This window comes from Mesoplodon densirostris, chromosome 10 (assembly GCF_025265405.1).
Source record: "Mesoplodon densirostris isolate mMesDen1 chromosome 10, mMesDen1 primary haplotype, whole genome shotgun sequence".
Classification (NCBI taxonomy): Eukaryota; Metazoa; Chordata; class Mammalia; order Artiodactyla; family Ziphiidae; genus Mesoplodon; species Mesoplodon densirostris.
The window spans coordinates 20,321,632-20,340,340 of record NC_082670.1 but is presented as its reverse complement, the minus strand read 5'-3'; the positions used below and the strand labels follow the sequence as shown (position 1 = coordinate 20,340,340).

General features: G+C 42.8%; 2 protein-coding genes across 10 annotated transcripts in view; both read left to right on the top strand.

The window, feature by feature from the left end:
- The window catches only part of KIAA0319 (KIAA0319 ortholog), a 70,651-nt gene extending 63,646 nt beyond the window's left edge, over positions 1-7,005 (top strand). The window contains exons 19-22 of the mRNA XM_060109353.1: positions 543-665; positions 1,910-2,000; positions 3,719-3,810; positions 6,335-7,005. Of these exons, the coding sequence (XP_059965336.1) occupies positions 543-665; positions 1,910-2,000; positions 3,719-3,810; positions 6,335-6,513 (485 nt within the window). The 3' untranslated portion in view covers positions 6,514-7,005. The remainder of the gene's footprint in view (positions 1-542; positions 666-1,909; positions 2,001-3,718; positions 3,811-6,334) is intronic.
- Positions 7,006-11,212: 4,207 nt separating this feature from the next.
- Positions 11,213-18,709, top strand: part of GPLD1 (glycosylphosphatidylinositol specific phospholipase D1) — a 93,600-nt gene continuing 86,103 nt past the window's right edge. For all 9 annotated transcript variants that reach the window (XR_009533602.1, XM_060110686.1, XM_060110684.1 and 6 more), the window contains exons 1-2: positions 11,213-11,320; positions 17,590-17,669. The gene's annotated coding sequence lies outside the window, so the exon portion shown is untranslated. The remainder of the gene's footprint in view (positions 11,321-17,589; positions 17,670-18,709) is intronic.

The following is an 18,709-nucleotide window of genomic DNA, read 5'->3' as shown; positions in this document are numbered from 1 at the left end:
AGACACACGTAATACAATCAGGATAATTTGATATATAATTTTTTAATCTGGTATTTAACTTCAAATCATATTATGATCATTTTCTCAAATCTTTTAAAATTCATCCCTCAATAACATATTCATGACCTCACAGTACTCCATCCTAGATACGTTCCACAACCTATACAACCAATCCTCTACTCACAGACCATCAGGTTGATTTTAAATAATACTGCAATGTAGATAAATCTTTGTGCACATCCCCAGTTGTTTTCACTGGATAAATTCTTAGAATTTCTCTTTCTTAAGCCAAAGGGTGCTACGTTTCTGCTACATGATTAAGGCTTTTGTTTCACAGCACAGGTGTTGGCATATTTCTGCCATTTGCTTCCAGATGAGATTGTCTATCCGAGAGACTTTCCCTGGGACCCCTGTTCACAGCGTAGGAGTCTCTTGATTCAACGAGCTGCCTCTGTTCAGGGTCTATGCTATGAAAAGACACAGCTGAAGCCAGGGAGCCCCTTTTCTCCATGGTGACCTCTGCCCCACTCGCCTCCTTGCAGGGTGCGTCCTGAAGTGTTCTGGCCACGGTCACTGTGACCCCATCACAAAGCGCTGCATTTGCTCTCAGTTGTGGATGGAGAACCTGATCCAGCGTTATATCCAGGATGGGGAAAGCAACTGTGGTGAGTCCTGGTGTGATGGTGGCTTTGGATGAGGAGCCTTCAGACGAATCACTCTGAACTGTCAGAAAGATCTGCCTAGCTTTGCAGCTGTAAATTCAACCCTTTTCTCACCCGAAGCCAAGCGAACGAGCTCACGTGGTGATGGGTTAAGATCCTCCCACAGTTCACCTTGGGGGTGTGTTTAAGGCTTTTCGTAAAACTTCCCGATGAGGAGATTCACCTTGGCAGAGCAGATGTGACTAACCATCGCTGGCATTGCTGAGAAGGTTGCTTTGGGCTACATGGTCCCCATTTCCAGATTGCACCTGCCTTGGCTTGAGCTGAGTGTGACCTTCTGGTGAAGTGGTCCCTGGTGTGGACCTGGCTGGAATCAGATGAACAAGAAAATTGGCCCATTCTTCCAGGCTGTCTGCCCAAGCAGGCACCAAAAATTGGAACCACCGCCTCAGCTGGCCAAGCTGGTGCCTTTAAGTCTCTTCTGAGGAGGGAACTGTATTTCAATGCCAGTCTGTTCCTAAGAGTAGTTTTGTTTTCTTGGGGATGTAGATGGACATAATTAGCCGAAAAATTAGGACGAGCTGACTGCCAAATTATGTTCCCACTCTCTACTACGTAAAAATTGGAAAATAGCCAGCCCTTGGATTGTTATTCCAAGGAGCATATATAACATTTAACAGAGGTAAACCTTTTGTCTTTGCTCCATTGGCTTCTCTCTTCCTGAGTGGCTGGTGCAGAACTTTTTACCCTGGATTTCCACAAGGATGTGGGGGAAGTGAAGATCAGGTAGCTTCTGAGTGGCTGTCTGGCTCTGTGAAAAGTGTCTTCGTGTCATAGGCGACCATACAAATACTTTATTGGCTTTATTCAAACCAGGCCAGAACTAGTTTTGAGGTTCTGTGATTCTGGAGTGAATATTTTGATGTGACTTTCATGGGTGTTTAAGAGGCCTTACTTCTTAACTGATGAATTTACTTTTTTTCAGATTATTCTGTTCTCAGGTCAGTGTGAAATATGTGCTCCAGGAGGCCCCTGAATCAGTTGGATGGAAGTCGGGTGGTTTTAAGTTGCTCTTGATTTATTTGTATTTCACCTTGCTTAGGCTCTCGACCAACCTGGCGAGGTGAGGGCAGCACCACAGATGGCTTTGCTTGTAAGGACTCAGAAATATTCATTGTGAGTCATTGAAATAAAGCTGTTTTGCAAATGGTATGTAACATGTCCACTGTGGTTTTCTTGTTTTTCAGAGTGGAGTGTGTTCTATGTGACAACATTCGCTCTAACTCTTGTCGTGCTAACAGGGGGTTTAACTTGGCTTTGTATCTGCTGCTGCAAGAGGTACCTGGCACGCTTACTTATGTCTTTGAAACAAAGACGCAACATTGAAGGTGATAGGACAGTTCTAGCAGCTTTTACTCGGGTTTGTGAAGCTGCTGAACTGTTTGACAGTCACTCTTTTTATGAAGAGAAACTCGACTTTAAAAGTACTTTATAATGCATTCTCCCCCACGAGGCTTATGTGCCTAGTTAAATAGAATAATACTAGAGACAGCTTTTTTTCATTGCAGCTCTCATATTTTCTAGAAGATTCAGTGATTCTGTATCAAATCTAATGCTCTTTTCTATCAGTCTCGCATTATGTTCCCTAGAACAGTACCTAAGTGGCCTGACTAATCCACCCTTGGTAGAGAAAGGAGTTGTAGAAGTAGACTGATCCAAATGCTAGATTTACATTATTTTACGTATGTGAAGTAACAATCTAATCTACCTGAATTCTATTTCATAAATGCAAAACTTTAAGCGAAGTGAATACTATCACCAAAGAGGTTTTGCTTTAGATTTTTCCTTATTTTTTCCCATGGAGCTGACCGCTGAGAAGCCCCAGAGCTGCCTACTTGTCCAAACCTTCCATAACCCCATGCTTGACCCTCTATAAGGAGATTTGTAGGAACAGTGATGACTCAAGTCCTTAGAAGACAGCATTGGGTCCACTTTCCTATATGGAACTCTATAAATGCTCTCCAAAGAAGACATGATAAAAAAGAAATAATGGTTATACCATAATAGTTATTTTTCAGATATCACTTATCAATTTTTTTTAGTTTTATTTGTGGTTATTTTCCCAAAGGTAGGACTGGTGAAAGAGAGCACAGGCACTTAGAGGCCTCCATCCCATTAAGTTTTCCCAGAACCATCTGGGATGATGGTCACCCTGCTGTGCTTGGCTTTAAAAATTCTGCAGCTTTGTGACATTTGTATAAAGTAGATGAGGATGATGGTGATTGACTGTGAGCACTTATTAAGTATTTGCCATTGTGATGAATGGTTCTAAGTGCTTTCTGTGTATTTTCTTATTTAGTCCTCCTATCAACCATATGAGAAAGGGACTATTCTTACTCCCATTTTACAGGTGGGAACATGGAATCACAGAGGTAAAAAAAATGATCTCAAAGTCACCCCGATAGTAAACCCAGGGTTAGAGGCCCATGCTGTTAATCACCAAGCTATCAGAAAATTGCCTTTGTTTGTTCTCTACATATCTTAACCATAGGGTTGATATGTATTTTCAAATTATCCCCTGAAGCGTAGGATGAGGTACATAGGATCAGCCCAGTTGTTTTTATGTGTTGACTTGAGTTATTGCTTATTCCTTTGGGGGAATTTATTATAATTTCTATTGTTTGTTTTTTCTGACTGCCAGTTACATCATCTTTTCATTCCTGCATCTTTGGACATCTCAGGATAATATAGGTTCAGGGGAAAGGTCCCTGGCACCTCAGCCTGAGGATTGGGTGAGAGCCTGCAGTTAGGAGGGTGATGGCAGTATGGCCGTTCTTACTCTGACATGTGTTTCTTCATGATGCATGATGTACCTCAGACTCACCAAACTCAGATCTGGCCGTGTATGCATATCCTTAATAAAAGATGCCAATTAATAGAATGTAATCAATTCTAAAGGCAAAACATTTCCTTTGGTGTCCTCCACGTGTTTTAAATCCTGGATCCTAGTTACCCTTTCTGAGAATCTGAGTTCACCTTTCCTTTGTTCTTTTCAGACGAAAAAGGACTAAAATAAGGAAAAAAACAAAGTACACAATCCTGGATAACATGGATGACCAAGAAAGAATGGAGCTGAGGCCCAAATATGGTAAGGCAGCCTCCAAGATGATTTCCTGGTGCCTTTCCATTATTTGATCCAGGTGTCTGAGTGTCACCGTAGGTAAAGGGAGAACAGCAGGCTGGAGTGGGCGCTTTAACCAGGGAGGAAGAGCAAGGCTGGGATTCTGTGAAGAGAATCAACCTACTTCAATCCCGGGGCTATGCTACCTGGGAGGCGATAGTTGTATTATACACGTAATGAAATCTTGGCAAAGTGCTTTGAGGCATGAATGGGTGAGGGATAGGAAATGCCTATTATTGGTCGAACCAAATGACCCCAGGAATAAGACTGCTTTTCAAACAGGTGTCCCCAGTGCCTGGCTTTTCTCTACTCTTGGTTGGAGGGTGGGGCCTGTGGTGCTGTTTCACCCTGGCTCATCTCTGAATGCTGTTCCCTTTAGATCTGCCACACACAAAATGCCACCAAATAACATTTGGACTTCAAAACCAAACATTTTTCAGCATCTGCATTAGCTAATCAGCCATGTGTATAGATGGACACAAAAGCTTTTACAAACATTTGACTTTGTTCACAGCATGAATTGATCCCCATGCTGAGAACTACCTCTTGCCCACCTCAGTTAACTCTCTGATTCTCACTTATTAACTCTTGGAGACTAAAGGAGCCTTCTCTGGCCCTCTGAGGCTGCTTAGCACTGATTCTATGGACTTGTCATAATTCTGGATTGATGACTAAATTGATTCTTACAGAGGGTCGTAATCACTTTCGAAGTTGTGATATGCAGAACGTTGTCCACGGCAAATGTCATGTATCTACCCTCTGCACAGACCCTGAGTTAGGCCCTGGAGATGGGGAGGAGAATGAAGCATAGCGCCTGCCTTGGGGCGCTCAGAGCCCAGGGGAGGATAATTACACCAGAGTGAGGGTCCTACAGAAGCCGGACGATGCCCTGCAGGAACATAGGGGCCAGAATGACTGAGCATGTATGGAGAGTGTGGTTTGGGCCTTTGGCAGGGGAAGCTTCTCAGGAAATCCACATCATAGCGTGCATTTATCAAGTGCTCACCATCTGTATTACATAACTAATATCAGAGGTGTTATAAAGAGACTTTGTACCTGAGACCTCAAAGTGCTTCTGGGTGCATTGTCTCACCCACCTGCCTCCTAAAATACACTCCCCCTTCCTGTTTCTACTCACAGCCCCCCTGTGCTCCTCATTACCAGGCTCTAAACCTCAGACACTGGTGCTTGGTCCAGGATGCCTCGTCCTCACTCCAGCCACTCCATCTTGCCTAATCTCTTGCCCTCTTTCCTCATCGTTCTCACCACCACCCTAGTTCAGACCCTTGTGATCTCACCTGTGGGCTAATAGTAACAACAGTCATAGTTAGCAGGTACTTAATGTTTAATATGTAGGAGGTACCATTCTATGCACTTTACCACTGAATTCCAATCCTGCCAACAGCTCTGTGATTATCCCCATTTTACAGAAAGGGAAACTGAGGCACAGAAAAGTTTAGCAACTTGCCCAAGTAACAGAGCTAGTAGGTGCCAAAGGCAGCAGGGACAGGCCGTCTGCTGCAGAGCCTGGGCTCCCTTCCTCCGTGCTGTGCTGCTCCGTGTGTGTGGCTGGCTCTCCAGCTACTCCTCTTTCTTCTGTCCTGCCACTGGGTTTTAGTAATATCTTAAAACAACATTTTAATCGTGTCACTCCTTTGCTAGTAGGACAAAGTCCAAGCTTCATGGCTTCCCTTGGATTTATGTGCTTTTCTATGAGGTCCCAGCCTCTTTTTTTTTTGCATTTCCTACATGAATCATTTGCTCCAGACTGCTTTCTGCAAATATTTCTGGATGCCTCCACATACTCCATGCTCCTCCACCGTCCTCCTGTCCAAACCCTTCACTCTCTTTAAATCCCATCCTGTGTGAACCATCCCTGAAGCTTATAAGTGTGCGCTTATCCCTTCTTGATTCATGTAAAATTTATTTTTAAAACTTTCTTGCCTGTCATCAACCCTCATCTCGTCTTTGTCTTACATCCTTAGCTAGACACTATAAATTCTTTGAGAGCAGGGGTCACATACCTGTCCCTTCTCTTATTTTAACTCCCAGCAATCAAATATTCTACTAAAAATATTTGAGGGGAACAAAGTGGTAAAATCATAACGGTTTTCATTTATTGAGTGCTTACTAAGTGGTAAATGCCGGCAGGAGCTTTACATGCACGAGTTCACTTAACCCTCACCATAAACCCGTAGAGTAGATGCTTTGTTATCTCCTAATTTAATAGATGAGGAGACTGAAAGCCCAGAGAGGTTAGGTACCTTGCCCAGGGTCACACAGCTGGTGAGTGACAAAGCTTGGGCTCAAGCTCAGCAGTGATTCCAAAGCCCCTGTTAATACTCACTAGGAAACCCCAACCGCCTGCTGCATTGTGAGTGATCGTTTTGCATGTGCAGAGCGCATGACTCGGTGCATGGGACCAGAATGATGGGCACCTGAGAGGGAAAGTGCCCTTCCCCCCAAGATGCATCTGTCTGCTTCTCCCTAGGTATTAAGCACAGAAGCACAGAACACAACTCCAGCCTGATGGTGTCTGAGTCTGAGTTTGACAGTGATCAGGACACGATCTTCAGCCGAGAGAGGATGGAGCGAGGGAATCCAAAGGTTTCCATGAATGGATCCATCAGAAACGGAGCTTCCTTCAGCTATTGCTCAAAGGACAGATAATGGAGCGGTGGTGAAATGGAAGGACGCCCACAGGAATCCTTTAATCCAGGACAGTCAATGGGAGTTAAAAACAAAACTAACTCTTGTTAGAATAGCGTGTTCCCATCCTTTCACACTGGGCTGGAGGTGTGTCCCCATATTTTAAAAGACCTGTCTTCCTGGGGTTTTTGAGACACAAACCAAAACAAAAACATAGCTCTTTTAACTGAGATGCTTGTTAATGGGAATAAAGGTTGGGTAAGACTCTAAGGTATATACTTAGAAGAGGTTTGTGTTTTTGTAGCTGGCACAGTGTTATGTTCCTATGTTAAGAGAAAGACGAACTTGTTTCTACCTGCAGACACTTGCAGAAGATGAGTTCAACATGATGTAAAGAGGGCCAATTTCTCTTAGGAGCTGTGATTGCCTTTAAAGACGACTTTTCAAGCGTGGTTTCTGTCGTAGGACCCTTGGAGTCTGAGGGCTGTGTGTCTATATATATATATATATATATATATACTTTATCTGAGGAATGGGTTGTCCTCTGTCCAGCAAGTTTTCTGTGCTGAAGAGACACCCATACAGAGCCCAGCTTTCTGTTTTCGCTCCTTCGCTACGGCCAACCGCCATTTCTGTGCTTTCTCTACAGAGCTGCTCTTGGAAGTACGAGAGCTAAATAAGAATTGTATTCCGAGGACTGGAGGCAACAGAGAGGAAGGTGGGGTTTGCTGACGTGTAGGTTGAAGGTTGAAGGTAGCATTTTAGCATGTTTCACCTTTTCTTTCTCTGAGAAAAACAAGCCACACTGAGGCCTCTCTCAGCCCCAGTTTACATGAAACACAAGAAAAGTGATTATTAATTCCTTAGACATTTGTTGAGTATGTGCTATAGGCCATGCACTTGGACCTCTATCAGTAGGAATAAAGACTCAGCAACCTGGTAATATATACAGTCGGGCCTCCATGTCCATGGATGCAGGACCCGTAGGGATGTGGGCCCCATGGATGCAGAGGTGGGAGGGTGGGGGAGGGCCGACTGTATTCCCAAATTCTGAAATACAATCAGTCTTAATGAGGATGGTGTGCTTATGATACTCGGCCCCTACAGGAACTTTCCCTAATAACTTGACATAGACATCCACTTCATATGTTTAAAAATATATTAAACCATTTTCTACTAAATATCTTACTTTAAATATATGAAAAAAAAAATTAAAGCATCCCCAACCACAGAGCAGCACCCCAGAGAAAGGACTTGGAGTTCATTGTAGCCTGACAAGTTGGTGAGCTGATGACCGTTCCCCATCCGCCCCGGGGTCCTGAGGCTGGGGGCCTGGGTGGTGCCCTTGGCATTCTTTGTGGAGAGATTAGAATGAGAGGTGGGGCCCGTCACAGACAAGCGTGACCACACCTAAGCAATATTCTGTTGCACAAGCTTCTGTCACATGAGGGGAAAACTAGGATTGCTTAGCTATGACTAAGTGGAGAAGCAAAGTGATTAAACTGTCAGGTTTAAATCATCAAGACAGGACAATAGAGAAAACAGTTCCCAGGGGCCTTTGAAAAACATTAAGCTTTCCGGTGCTTTTGTTCTTGCTGCTAATATTCATCCTCATGAGACCGCCTTATTTTTAATTATTCTGCTTTGTAGGGAATGGCAAAAAAAAAAAAAAGTAAAAAGCACAGGAGTGTGATTTTATTTTTAAAATAATTTCTCTGCTTATGTCTACATTTTCTGTGTATCCAGCCAGTTCAATACTATCGATGGTGTTAGAAGGAAAATGTGATGCTTTTTACATGAATATTTAGCTTCATACACTTAAAATCTGCCCTACCCAGTGTCCAGGGTTATATTATTTTTGTGCACAACTGGAAGTTTCTAGCACAGAGGATGGCAGCCTAAATATGAGGTCAGTAGAGCACAGTGATGGAGAAGGGAGTGATCATCTGTTAAGTGCTATGCACATAATACACGTATTTTACATAGGCCATTGACCCTTACAGTCATCCAGGAAAAGTAGATACTCTTCTCGTGTTGCACATAATGAAGGCCCAGAGTTTCAGTAACTTGCTCAAGGTCACGGCCAATTAGTGGTGGATCTAGGAATCGAATGCAAATTTTGTAAGCTGCAAAGTCCATGATGTCCACCCTCCTCCCCTACACAAAGAACTCCCACCTCCAACTGTTGGAGGGAAAATTCTGGTGGATCTTTTGAACCACTTGGAAGTTCTGTTCCTAGGACCAAGAATTCCCTTTGTGAAAAAAGCAAAAGACAAAGGGAGAGAAGCCTGCCTCATCTCTTTGGTTGGATCACCCCCGGGGCCACCCCTCCAGGTCACTCCTCCTTTTCTGTCTCCAGCCCCGCTGGTCTGATCTTTCCACCACAGATGGATCTTGAATCTATGGTGGAGCAGAAATAAAGACCACACCAGTGATCAGAAAGTGGGTGGGTCCTCTCGTTAGCAGAGCAGCAGAGCTTGAGGTGGAATGGCAGCCAACATTCTTCTCTTGTGCACTTTGCATTAAGGGTCTTGGGAAGATGAAGCTCACTAGTAGCTCAGGATAGATGAGAAAAGCAGGACCCGAGAATGTGGGAGAGGGCATTGGTGGGGCTCACAGGCTGACGAGATTCTTAGCTGCTTTGGCTGAAGTCTTGGTTTTATTTTTTTAATGTTATCTTTTCCCCATGTATTGACAACGTATCATTTCCAATATAACACTATTAAACATATATGCTAATCTGAATAAAGGTGTCTGTAGTCTCTGTAATGCCTCCTTGTTGTTGTGGAGGATGGGAATACTTACTCTTTATGCTTCTGTGTGGAGGGGTTTCCCTGGAGTAGGGGGCAGCAGGCTGGCCCACGACCTGGTTTTGTGTAGCCGGTGGAGCTAGGAATGGTTCTTACATTTTCAAATGGTTGAAAACAAATATCATATTCTGTGACAGGTGAAGCTTACATGGAATTCAGATGTCAGTGTCCATAAATAAAGTCTTACTAGAACACAGGCACACTCATTCATTCCTTTGTGCTACAGCAATAGAGGTGAGTAGTTTCAACAGAGACTGTGTCTCAAGCCTAAAATATCTACTATCTGAACCCTTACAGAAAAAATTTGCTGGAGCCTAGAGTAGCACCCCTGGCTCCCTCCGCCCCATGGGGGACAGGATTTGGGGAGGCACTGAGAGTGCTCAGTGCTGCCTGTCTTCTCTCCCCTGCTTAGATTCGGCTGCCTACCGGCTGCCAAAAGAGTACATTCCCCTGGTTTCTCTGACATTAATGGGTAGTCTACCCTTTGCTGGAAAATGCCTTCAGTTGGGGGAGGTGCAAATTAGATTAAGGTGTGTGTGTGCTTAAACTACATCCCCTAATCTAGTTTCCATCATCCGTATGACTCTTGCATGGAAAAATTGGTGAAATTGGTATAAAGATTGTATGAATGGTGTGTATTTCCTGGTTTTGATATTGTGTTAGTTATGTAAGATGTTAAGCTCTGGGGGAAGCTAGGTGAAGGGTACACAGGAATCTATTACTTTTGCAACTTCCTGTAAACTTAAAATTACCCTGTGCCCTCTGTATCCGCAGATGCAGAACCTCGGATTCGAAGGCCCGACTGTACGGTACTATTTTACATCAGGGACTTGAGCATGGGTGGCTTTTGGGATCCATGGGGGTACTGGAACCAATCTCCCACGGATACTGAGGGACGATACAGTTTTATTTTATTTTATTATTATTATTTTATTTATTTATTTTATTTTTAAATACTGTATTTAAAAATAAAAAGTCAAAAGATTTTGAGGGGAAATATACAGATTCATGATTAATCGCAAAACACTAGAAGCGTTTCCATTAGTCGGGAACAAGTTTTTTAAAAAGGCAAAACCATCATTTCTCCTACTAAATGGTCCATAGAGCCTCCTTTTTTGAGATGAGCTTAGCGAACAGCCAAGCTTCCTTTATTTGAAGCCTACATGGTGAGAGTTACTACCTCTGTTCTCCTGAAGATGAGCCCAGAGTTGCAGTGCTGAGTCTTGGCACAACAGGAAAAAGCACATAGCCTTATATAATCTGACAGAACATTTGAAAAAACATCCTTGTCCACTAAACCGCCGGGACAGTGGTGTTGCCTGTGGTCTAAATTGTGGCTACTCCTTCCTGGCTAGCTGATAAAATGGATGGATTATAGGTAAATTTACAGACCACCAATTTCCAAATCCATTTCCACTAGTTTATAAATAGCACACAAATAGAATATCCCTGTAGCCTTTCAACACTCAGACCATGCAGGACCTGTTCTTTTTCCAGACAGGTTTCCCACACTTGATAAATGAAAACCAAACTAATTTGCTTTTTAAATTTGTTGCAAGCTAAGTCAGAGATAAAGCAGCTGTAACAGGTGAAAATTTCCTGTTAGAAATAGTAGGAAGATGAAAATACACTTGCTTCTAAGCAGAGGCCTAGGCCAAGCATTGAACAAACCCACAAATTGAGAGTATAAAAAATGAACAGAAACTTCAAGTAAGTAGAGCCGGGTGACCAGAAGGCGGAGCTCTCACACCCTGTGATGATAGTAAAGCCCAACAGGAAGAAGGAAGACTTCTCTTCCCTGGTAAGGACTCAGCCAATGAAAAGTCATGAAGTTTTTAATGAGAACCCGCCCAACTTCCCTTTCCTCCCTATAAAAGTGTTCTTCCCTTGCTGGGCAGGGGCTTGCAAGCGGCTCGCCGTGGCCGCAGGCGCTGTGTTGTATTTCTTTGCCGATACCGAACAAACCCATCTTTGCTGGAGAAATATCTGGGAGTCTATTTGTTTCAAGTCAACAAGAGGTAAGTGGATCGTTTATCCTGGTAACAAAGTAATTTTAAAAATCAAAAGCAGGTTAAGAGAAATGAATGACAAAGGGAGATGTGTATTCTTTCTTCCAGAGAAAACCTTACCTTTGTTCAAGGCCTACTGATACAATTTTGATTCAGTGAGGCCACGTGAAATTTCTTAGAATATAAATGAACACTGGATGAAAATACAAGATATGCTGTTTAAATAATTAACAGTGATTATATCTGAATGGCAGGGTTTCAGGAATGTCTTCCTCATGATATTTCTGTATCCAAAAAACCCAACCTTTGAAAAGAGTACATAATGGATAACAGTGGCACATGTAGAGGAGAGAAGCTGGTGAATTTGAGAAAGCTGGAGGCTACTCCTTTCTTAGGTAACCACACCCGCAAACCAGGTAAATTTTCAATTTAGTTCAGCAAACATTTAATGAGCGCGAACCATACGACAGGCCTGTTACCAAGTCTAAGCTTGTACTGCTCACTGCACAACAGGCCAATAATCAAGAGACAAGGAATAGCGACTTTATTCGGAAAGCCAGCAAACTGAGAACAGGCCCCAAAGAACCATCTTGCCTGAGTTAGAATGCAGGCTTCTTTTATACTAAAAGGGGAGGGAGTAAAGTCAAACATTTCCTGGTTCGGGTCTGCCTCTGTAGGGTATATGTTAATTTCTTCCTCCTTGCAGTCATTCACAGGTGGGCCTGGTCAGGATGTTTTCTGTGAGCTAAACAAAGGTATTTTAGCTTAATGCTCATTACCTGGGAAGCAGGGTTCCCAGAGATGGGCCGTTATGTATAGTTTAAGCTTATAGGCAACATCCCTTTAGTGATTAACTTGTAATAGAATGCAAAATGTTCTTCCCTGTTACAGGCAGTCCTGTAGGAAAGTGCTAGGGTACCAAATTTCACAAGCAGGTTCCCTGCCCAAGAGATTCACACACTAGTCAAGGGAGCACCATTTATACACGTAGGAGAGGAAAAATAATTTTCCCTCTACCTTTCTGAGTTCTTGGCTGAGACCACTGCAATGAAAGTTTAACAAGAGAAAGACAAACAGAAGTTTATTAACATGTACATCTCATGTAAACATGGGACACACTCGGAGAAATGAGTAACTTGAAGAGGTGGCTTAAAACTTCAGCTGACAGAGCATTTCTGCAAAGAACAACAAATCTCTGGAGAAATGACAGGACAGAGGAAAGCACCTGTAGGCTCTCAAGGGCGGAGATAAAAGCTAGTTAGTAAAATTTGTTATTTAGATTCCAGGCTGATTGGGCCTGAAGTTGTCTCTGGGAATTAACCTTTGTCCTTCCCTCCTGATGCGGGGAAGGGAGCACCTTTATAAATCTGTATCCTGCTTTTAGGCAAATGGAGGGGGAAGGAAAGAGAGGGCTTTTCTTTTTTTTTTTTTTTTTTTTACAAATTTAATCAGTTGTACATATACATATGTTCCCATATCCCCTCCCTTTTGCGTCTCCCTCCCACCCTCCCTATCCCACCCCTCCAGGCGGTCACAAAGAACCAAGCTGATCTCCCTGTGCTATGCGGCTGCTTCCCACTAGCTATCTACCTTACGTTTGGTAGTGTATATATGTCCATGCCGCTCTTTCACTTTGTCACAGCTTACCCTTCCCCCTCCCCATATCCTCAAGTCCATTCTCTAGTAGGTCTGTGTCTTTATTCCTGTCTTACCCCTATGTTCTTGATGACATTTTTTTCTTAAATTCCATATATATGTGTCAGCATACAGTATTTGTCTTTCTCTTTCTGACTTACTTCACTCTGTATGACAGACTCTAGGTCCATCCACCTCATTACAAATAGCTCAATTTCATTTCTTTTTATGGCTGAGTAATATTCCATTGTATATATGTGCCACATCTTCTTTATCCATTCATCCGATGATGGACACTTAGGTTGTTTCCATCTCCGGGCTATTGTAAATAGGGCTGCTATGAACATTTTGGTACATGTCTCTTTTTGAATTATGGTTTTCTCAGGGTATATGCCCAGTAGTGGGATTGCTGGGTCATATGGTAGTTCTATTTGTAGTTTTTTAAGGAACCTCCATACTGTTCTCCATAGTGGCTGTACCAATTCACATTCCCACCAGCAGTGCAAGAGTGTTCCCTTTTTTCCACACCCTCTCCAGCATTTATTGTTTCTAGATTTTTTGATGATGGCCATTCTGACTGGTGTGAGATGATATCTCATTGTAGTTTTGATTTGCATTTCTCTAATGAGTAAAGATGTTGAGCATCCTTTCATGTGTTTGTTGGCTGTCTGTATATCTTCTGTGGAAAAATGTCTATTTAGGTCTTCTGCCCATTTTTGGATTGGGTTGTTTGTTTTTTTGCTATTGAGCTGCATGAGCTGCTTATAAATTTTGGAGATTAATCCTTTGTCAGTTGCTTCATTTGCAAATATTTTCTCCCATTCTGAGGGTTGTCTTTTGGTCTTGTTTATGGTTTCCTTTGCTGTGCAAAAGCTTTGAAGTTTCATTAGGTCCCATGTGTTTATTTTTGTCTTTATTTCCATTTCTCTAGGAGGTGGGTCAAAAAGGATCTTGCTGTGATTTATGTCATAGAGTGTTCTGCCTATGTTTTCCTCTAGGAGTTTGATAGTGTCTGGCCTTACATTTAGGTCTTTAATCCATTTTGAGCTTATTTTTGTGTATGGTGTTAGGGAGTGATCTAATCTCATACTTTTACATGTCCCTGTCCAGTTTTCCCAGCACCACTTATTGAAGAGACTGTCCTTTCTCCACTGTACATTCCTGCCTCCTTTATCAAAGATAAGGTGACCATATGTCCGTGGGTTTATCTCTGGGCTTTCTATCCTGTTCCATTGATCTATCTTTCTGTTTTTGTGCCAGTACCATACTGTCTTGATTACTGTAGCTTTGTAGTATAGTCTGAAGTCAGGGAGCCTGATTCCTCCAGCTCCATTTTTCGTTCTCAAGATTGCTTTGGCTATTCGGGGTCTTTTGTGTTTCCATACAAATTGTGAAATTTTTTGTTCTAGTTCTGTGAAAAATGCCATTGGTAGTTTGATAGGGATTGCATTGAATCTGTAGATTGCTTTGGGTATTAGAGTCATTTTCACAATGTTGATTCTTCCAATCCAAGAACATGGTACATCTCTCCATCTATTTGTATCATCTTTAATTTCTTTCATCAGTGTCTTATAATTTTCTGCATACAGGTCTTTTGTCTCCTTAGGTAGGTTTATTCCTAGATATTTTATTCTTTTTGTTGCAATGGTAAATGGGAGTGTTTCCTTGATTTCACTTTCAGATTTTTCATCATTAGTATATAGGAATGCCAGAGATTTCTGTGCATTAATTTTGTATCCTGCAACTTTACCAAATTCATTGATTAGCTCTAGTAGTTTTCTGGTAGCATCTTTAGGATTCTCTATGTATAGTATCATGTCATCTGCAAACAGTGACAGCTTTACTTCTTCTTTTCCCATTTGGATTCCTTTTATTTCCTTTTCTTCTCTGATTGCTGTGGCTAAAACTTCCAAAACTATGTTGAATAAGAGTGGTGAGAGTGGGCAACCTTGTCTTGTTCCTGATCTTAGTGGAAATGGTTTCAGTTTTTCACCATTGAGGACGATGCTGGCTGTGGGTTTGTCATATATGGCCTTTATTATGTTGAGGAAAGTTCCGAGAGGGCTTTTCTTGTATCTGCTTCTTAATTGCCTTCAGCTCACAAAAAACCTATGCCAAAGTGGCATCTTTTGGGGTGGCATGTCCTGAACTCCTACAGTCTTATTTTGGGGTGGCATACCTATCCAAACTGGTCTCATAATCTCCAAAGTAAACTCAAATGATGAACTGGCAAGGAAAAAACCCACAAACCAGAAACCTTGACATAAAAAGAGGAAATTCTGTTAATTCAACCTTTATTAGTTACACACGCACAACTCTGCTGACAAGACATTGACACACACATACAATGATCAAAAACTGGAAAAATGAATTATGTGCACGTTTAAAAAACAAAATATTTCCACACTTCCAACTACACTTATTCCCAAGTTTTATCCCATAAAATACAGCACAAAAAAAATCACAGCATAAATGTCATTCAGGTAAAATGCTATCTACCATAGCTGCTCGCGAACAGTTAAAACCCTGGGCTCCAGCCTTCGGAGAAGGCAGTCATGTGGCACAGTTTAAAGTTAATGATACAAGTGTACAATAAAATAGTTATTTGCATTGTGCTTCTGATCTTTACTTTCACTGAGTCTTTACATAAAAATAAAGGTAGATGAACCAGCGCTTGACATAAAATTGTATTTAAAAGCTACTCAAATGGATAAAGATAATATGTACAGAGGAGCTTTTTAAATGAGAATCCCTGCACAGCTGGGGAACGTAAATCGAGAAGTGTTGTTTTCAAGGCCAACAGACTCCCATTCTCTGGGTAATTTCATATGAGTTATGGAATAATTGCTGGGAAGTTCTTGGTGAGAATTCACTGGAGCAAGGCCCAGAAAAGTATTTTTTACACAGTAGGTGTTCAATAAAATGATATAATGCCTCATAAACGGGGGAAGGTCAATATCTCCCTCTTGGTTTAGATCAGGGGTTGGCAAATTATTTCTGTAAAAAGCCAAAGAGTAAATACTTTAGGCTTTGTGGGCAATACTGTCTGTGCTGCAGATACTCAACTTTGCCAAGAAAGTAGCCATAGATCATATATGGTAAATGAATGGATGTGGCTGGGTTCCAATAAAATTTTATTTCTGGACACTGAAATCTGAATTTCACAAAATTTTCACGTGTCATGAAATACTATTCTTTTGATTTTTTTCCCCAAGCACTCCTTTGGGAATATAAAAACCATACTTAGCTCTGCGTTGTACAAAAGCAGACGGCAGGCCAGATTTGGGCTGTGAGCCAACCCCTGGTTTAATGGTCCTTTTCTATTTCACATTATAACATACATTTTTAAAAATCCATCACATATGGTTACCTTATTGAAAAATAGCCCCCAAAATGTTCATTTAAAAATACTTCTCTGTTTTCCCCACAACCCAGAACAATTTTACTAACAGTAAGCTATTTCCTTTTCAAATTATTTTAATTCCAAAATTAATCAGAGATATTGGAATGAGTGTCTGGCCCTCAATTTATGTACCTGGTGAGCCAAATATACTAGAAAACTCAAAATCTGCCACCCAGCCAAGACATTCACTGATTTACAAAGTTACAAATGTATTTGAATGTATTCCTTCAAACATTTCAAGCACCAGTATTCCAGACTTCTAAAAACCAGTGTTAGAGCATTTTTATTGTTAATAGCAAACAGATGGACACACCCAAATATTAAGTAATTAGGGTGTTACACATAAAACCACCCTAAAACTAAAAAGTAGAGATTCACTGTCAATACGATGCAAACGTGATTCTGGACAGGGTCTGAGCAATGCATGTTACCAGGAGGTGGATTTCAGCTCATTCCTTATTGGGCCTTAGGGGAGATGGCTGATGTAACCCAGGGCAAACACAAGGCAGCTCCAGGACTAGCCGTGGTACTTTTGTGCACAGGGACATCTCAGACCTTTAGCTATTCAGCTCCCCATGGCTCAGTGAGGGACGCTACATCCCAGCTGGGTCCAGGAGTGACTGCCTCTAGCACTAGTTTCATTCATGTTTTCCTTTTGCTCCCCAGAATATCCACAGAATGTCAGTGGGGTGTGCACACAGGGAGAGTGGAAAAGGAGGTGCCTCATCTTTGTTCTACCAGGAACAGCTTTTATTCCTTTTCCTTGTATATCAGGCCAGACGGAGACATGATACAGAAAAGCCTAGTGTTTTTTGTTTGTTTGTTTGTTTTGCGGTACGCGGGCCTCTCACTGCTGTGGCCTCTCCCGTTGCGGAGCACAGGCTCCGGACGCGCAGGCTCAGTGGCCATGGCTCACGGGCCCAGTCGCTCCACGGCATGTGGGATCTTCCCGGACCGGGGCACAAACCCACATCCCCTGCAGCAGCAGGCGGACCCTCAACCACTGCGCCACCAGGGAAGCCCCCACTGTGTTTTTAATCAGAGTTTTCCTTTCAGAGTGACAGGAAACAGTGGTCATAGGGTTTTTTTGTTTTTGTTTTTTAAATGATGAACTATAAAAACTCTTATTGGATAAAAGGTGCCTGAAGGGCAAAACCTCATGCCTCTTCCAACTGGCAATTATGGAAATTCTTTTTCCTTTTGGGATTATTGTCATGAAAGTGCTTTCGCTCTTTTGCAGGTGAAGGAGCAGCACTTCATAAGAACAGAAATAGCAGGCTGCAGGTGACGAGCCCTCACTCAGGCTCAGGTGCTGGGCAGGTGGGTACCAACCTCCGCTCACCTTGGCAAAGCCACTGCCGGACACCCAAACGGGGCTGGGAGGGGCTACTCATAATAATGACGACTCCTGCGCTTACACTGAATTTTTACTTTTTGGCAAACACTTTCGCTTTCTCTGAGGCTCACAATCGCCCATGGAGCTAAATAAGGCATGTATAGAATCTCCACTCTCCTGAGGGATGTGGCGGGTGGGGGGCGGCGGGGAGGGGTTGAATGGCACATCCATGGGGACAAAGCCAGGCCAGGCCGTTACCTGTGGGCCATCCATCCCACCAAGCTGCTGCTGCTGTGCTTTATGCTTAGGCTCATTTCCTAACGGAAATAACATGACATGGAAAACAGCACAGAAATGAAAAAACCTTTAAGCAGCTAATTTAGGACCATGGAGACTTCAATTTAAAAAATGGTCCAAAAAGGGAGAGGGGTTCCTTCATGTCTCAAAGAAACACAGGCAATTCTGTGCTATTTCTGAAGTCTTAAAAAAATGAGTGGTTCAGCCTCTGCAGCAACACCCCAGAATACCCAGCAAGTGTCTTTAGTGCGCCCAGGCAGTGATCCAGCCGTGACCATGGGGCTGCGGGGGCCGGCTGGCCTCACGCTGCACTTTGCTCTGAGGCAGAGGGGGTTGTGATGGGGTCCAGGGCTTCATTCTATAAACCCTACGCTGGTTCTCAGGGAGTCTGCGGCCTCAGGCGCATGGCATATATTGGTCCCTAGTTAGGTAGGGGGAGGGGGAGGATTTGCATCTGTTTAAGATTATGAAGATTGGATGAGCTTTAAAAAAATTCCTAATTCAGGTGCTTCCCTGGTGGCGCAGTGGTTGAGAGTCCTCCTGCCGATGCAAGGGACACTGGGTTTGTGCCCCGGTCCGGGAAGATCCCACATGCCGCAGAGCGGCTGGGCCCGTGAGCCATGGCTGCTGAACCTGCGCGTCTGGAGCCTGTGCTCCACAGCGGGAGAGGCCACAACAGTGAGAGGCCCGCGTACCGCAAAAAAAAAAAAAAAAAAAAAAAAAAAAT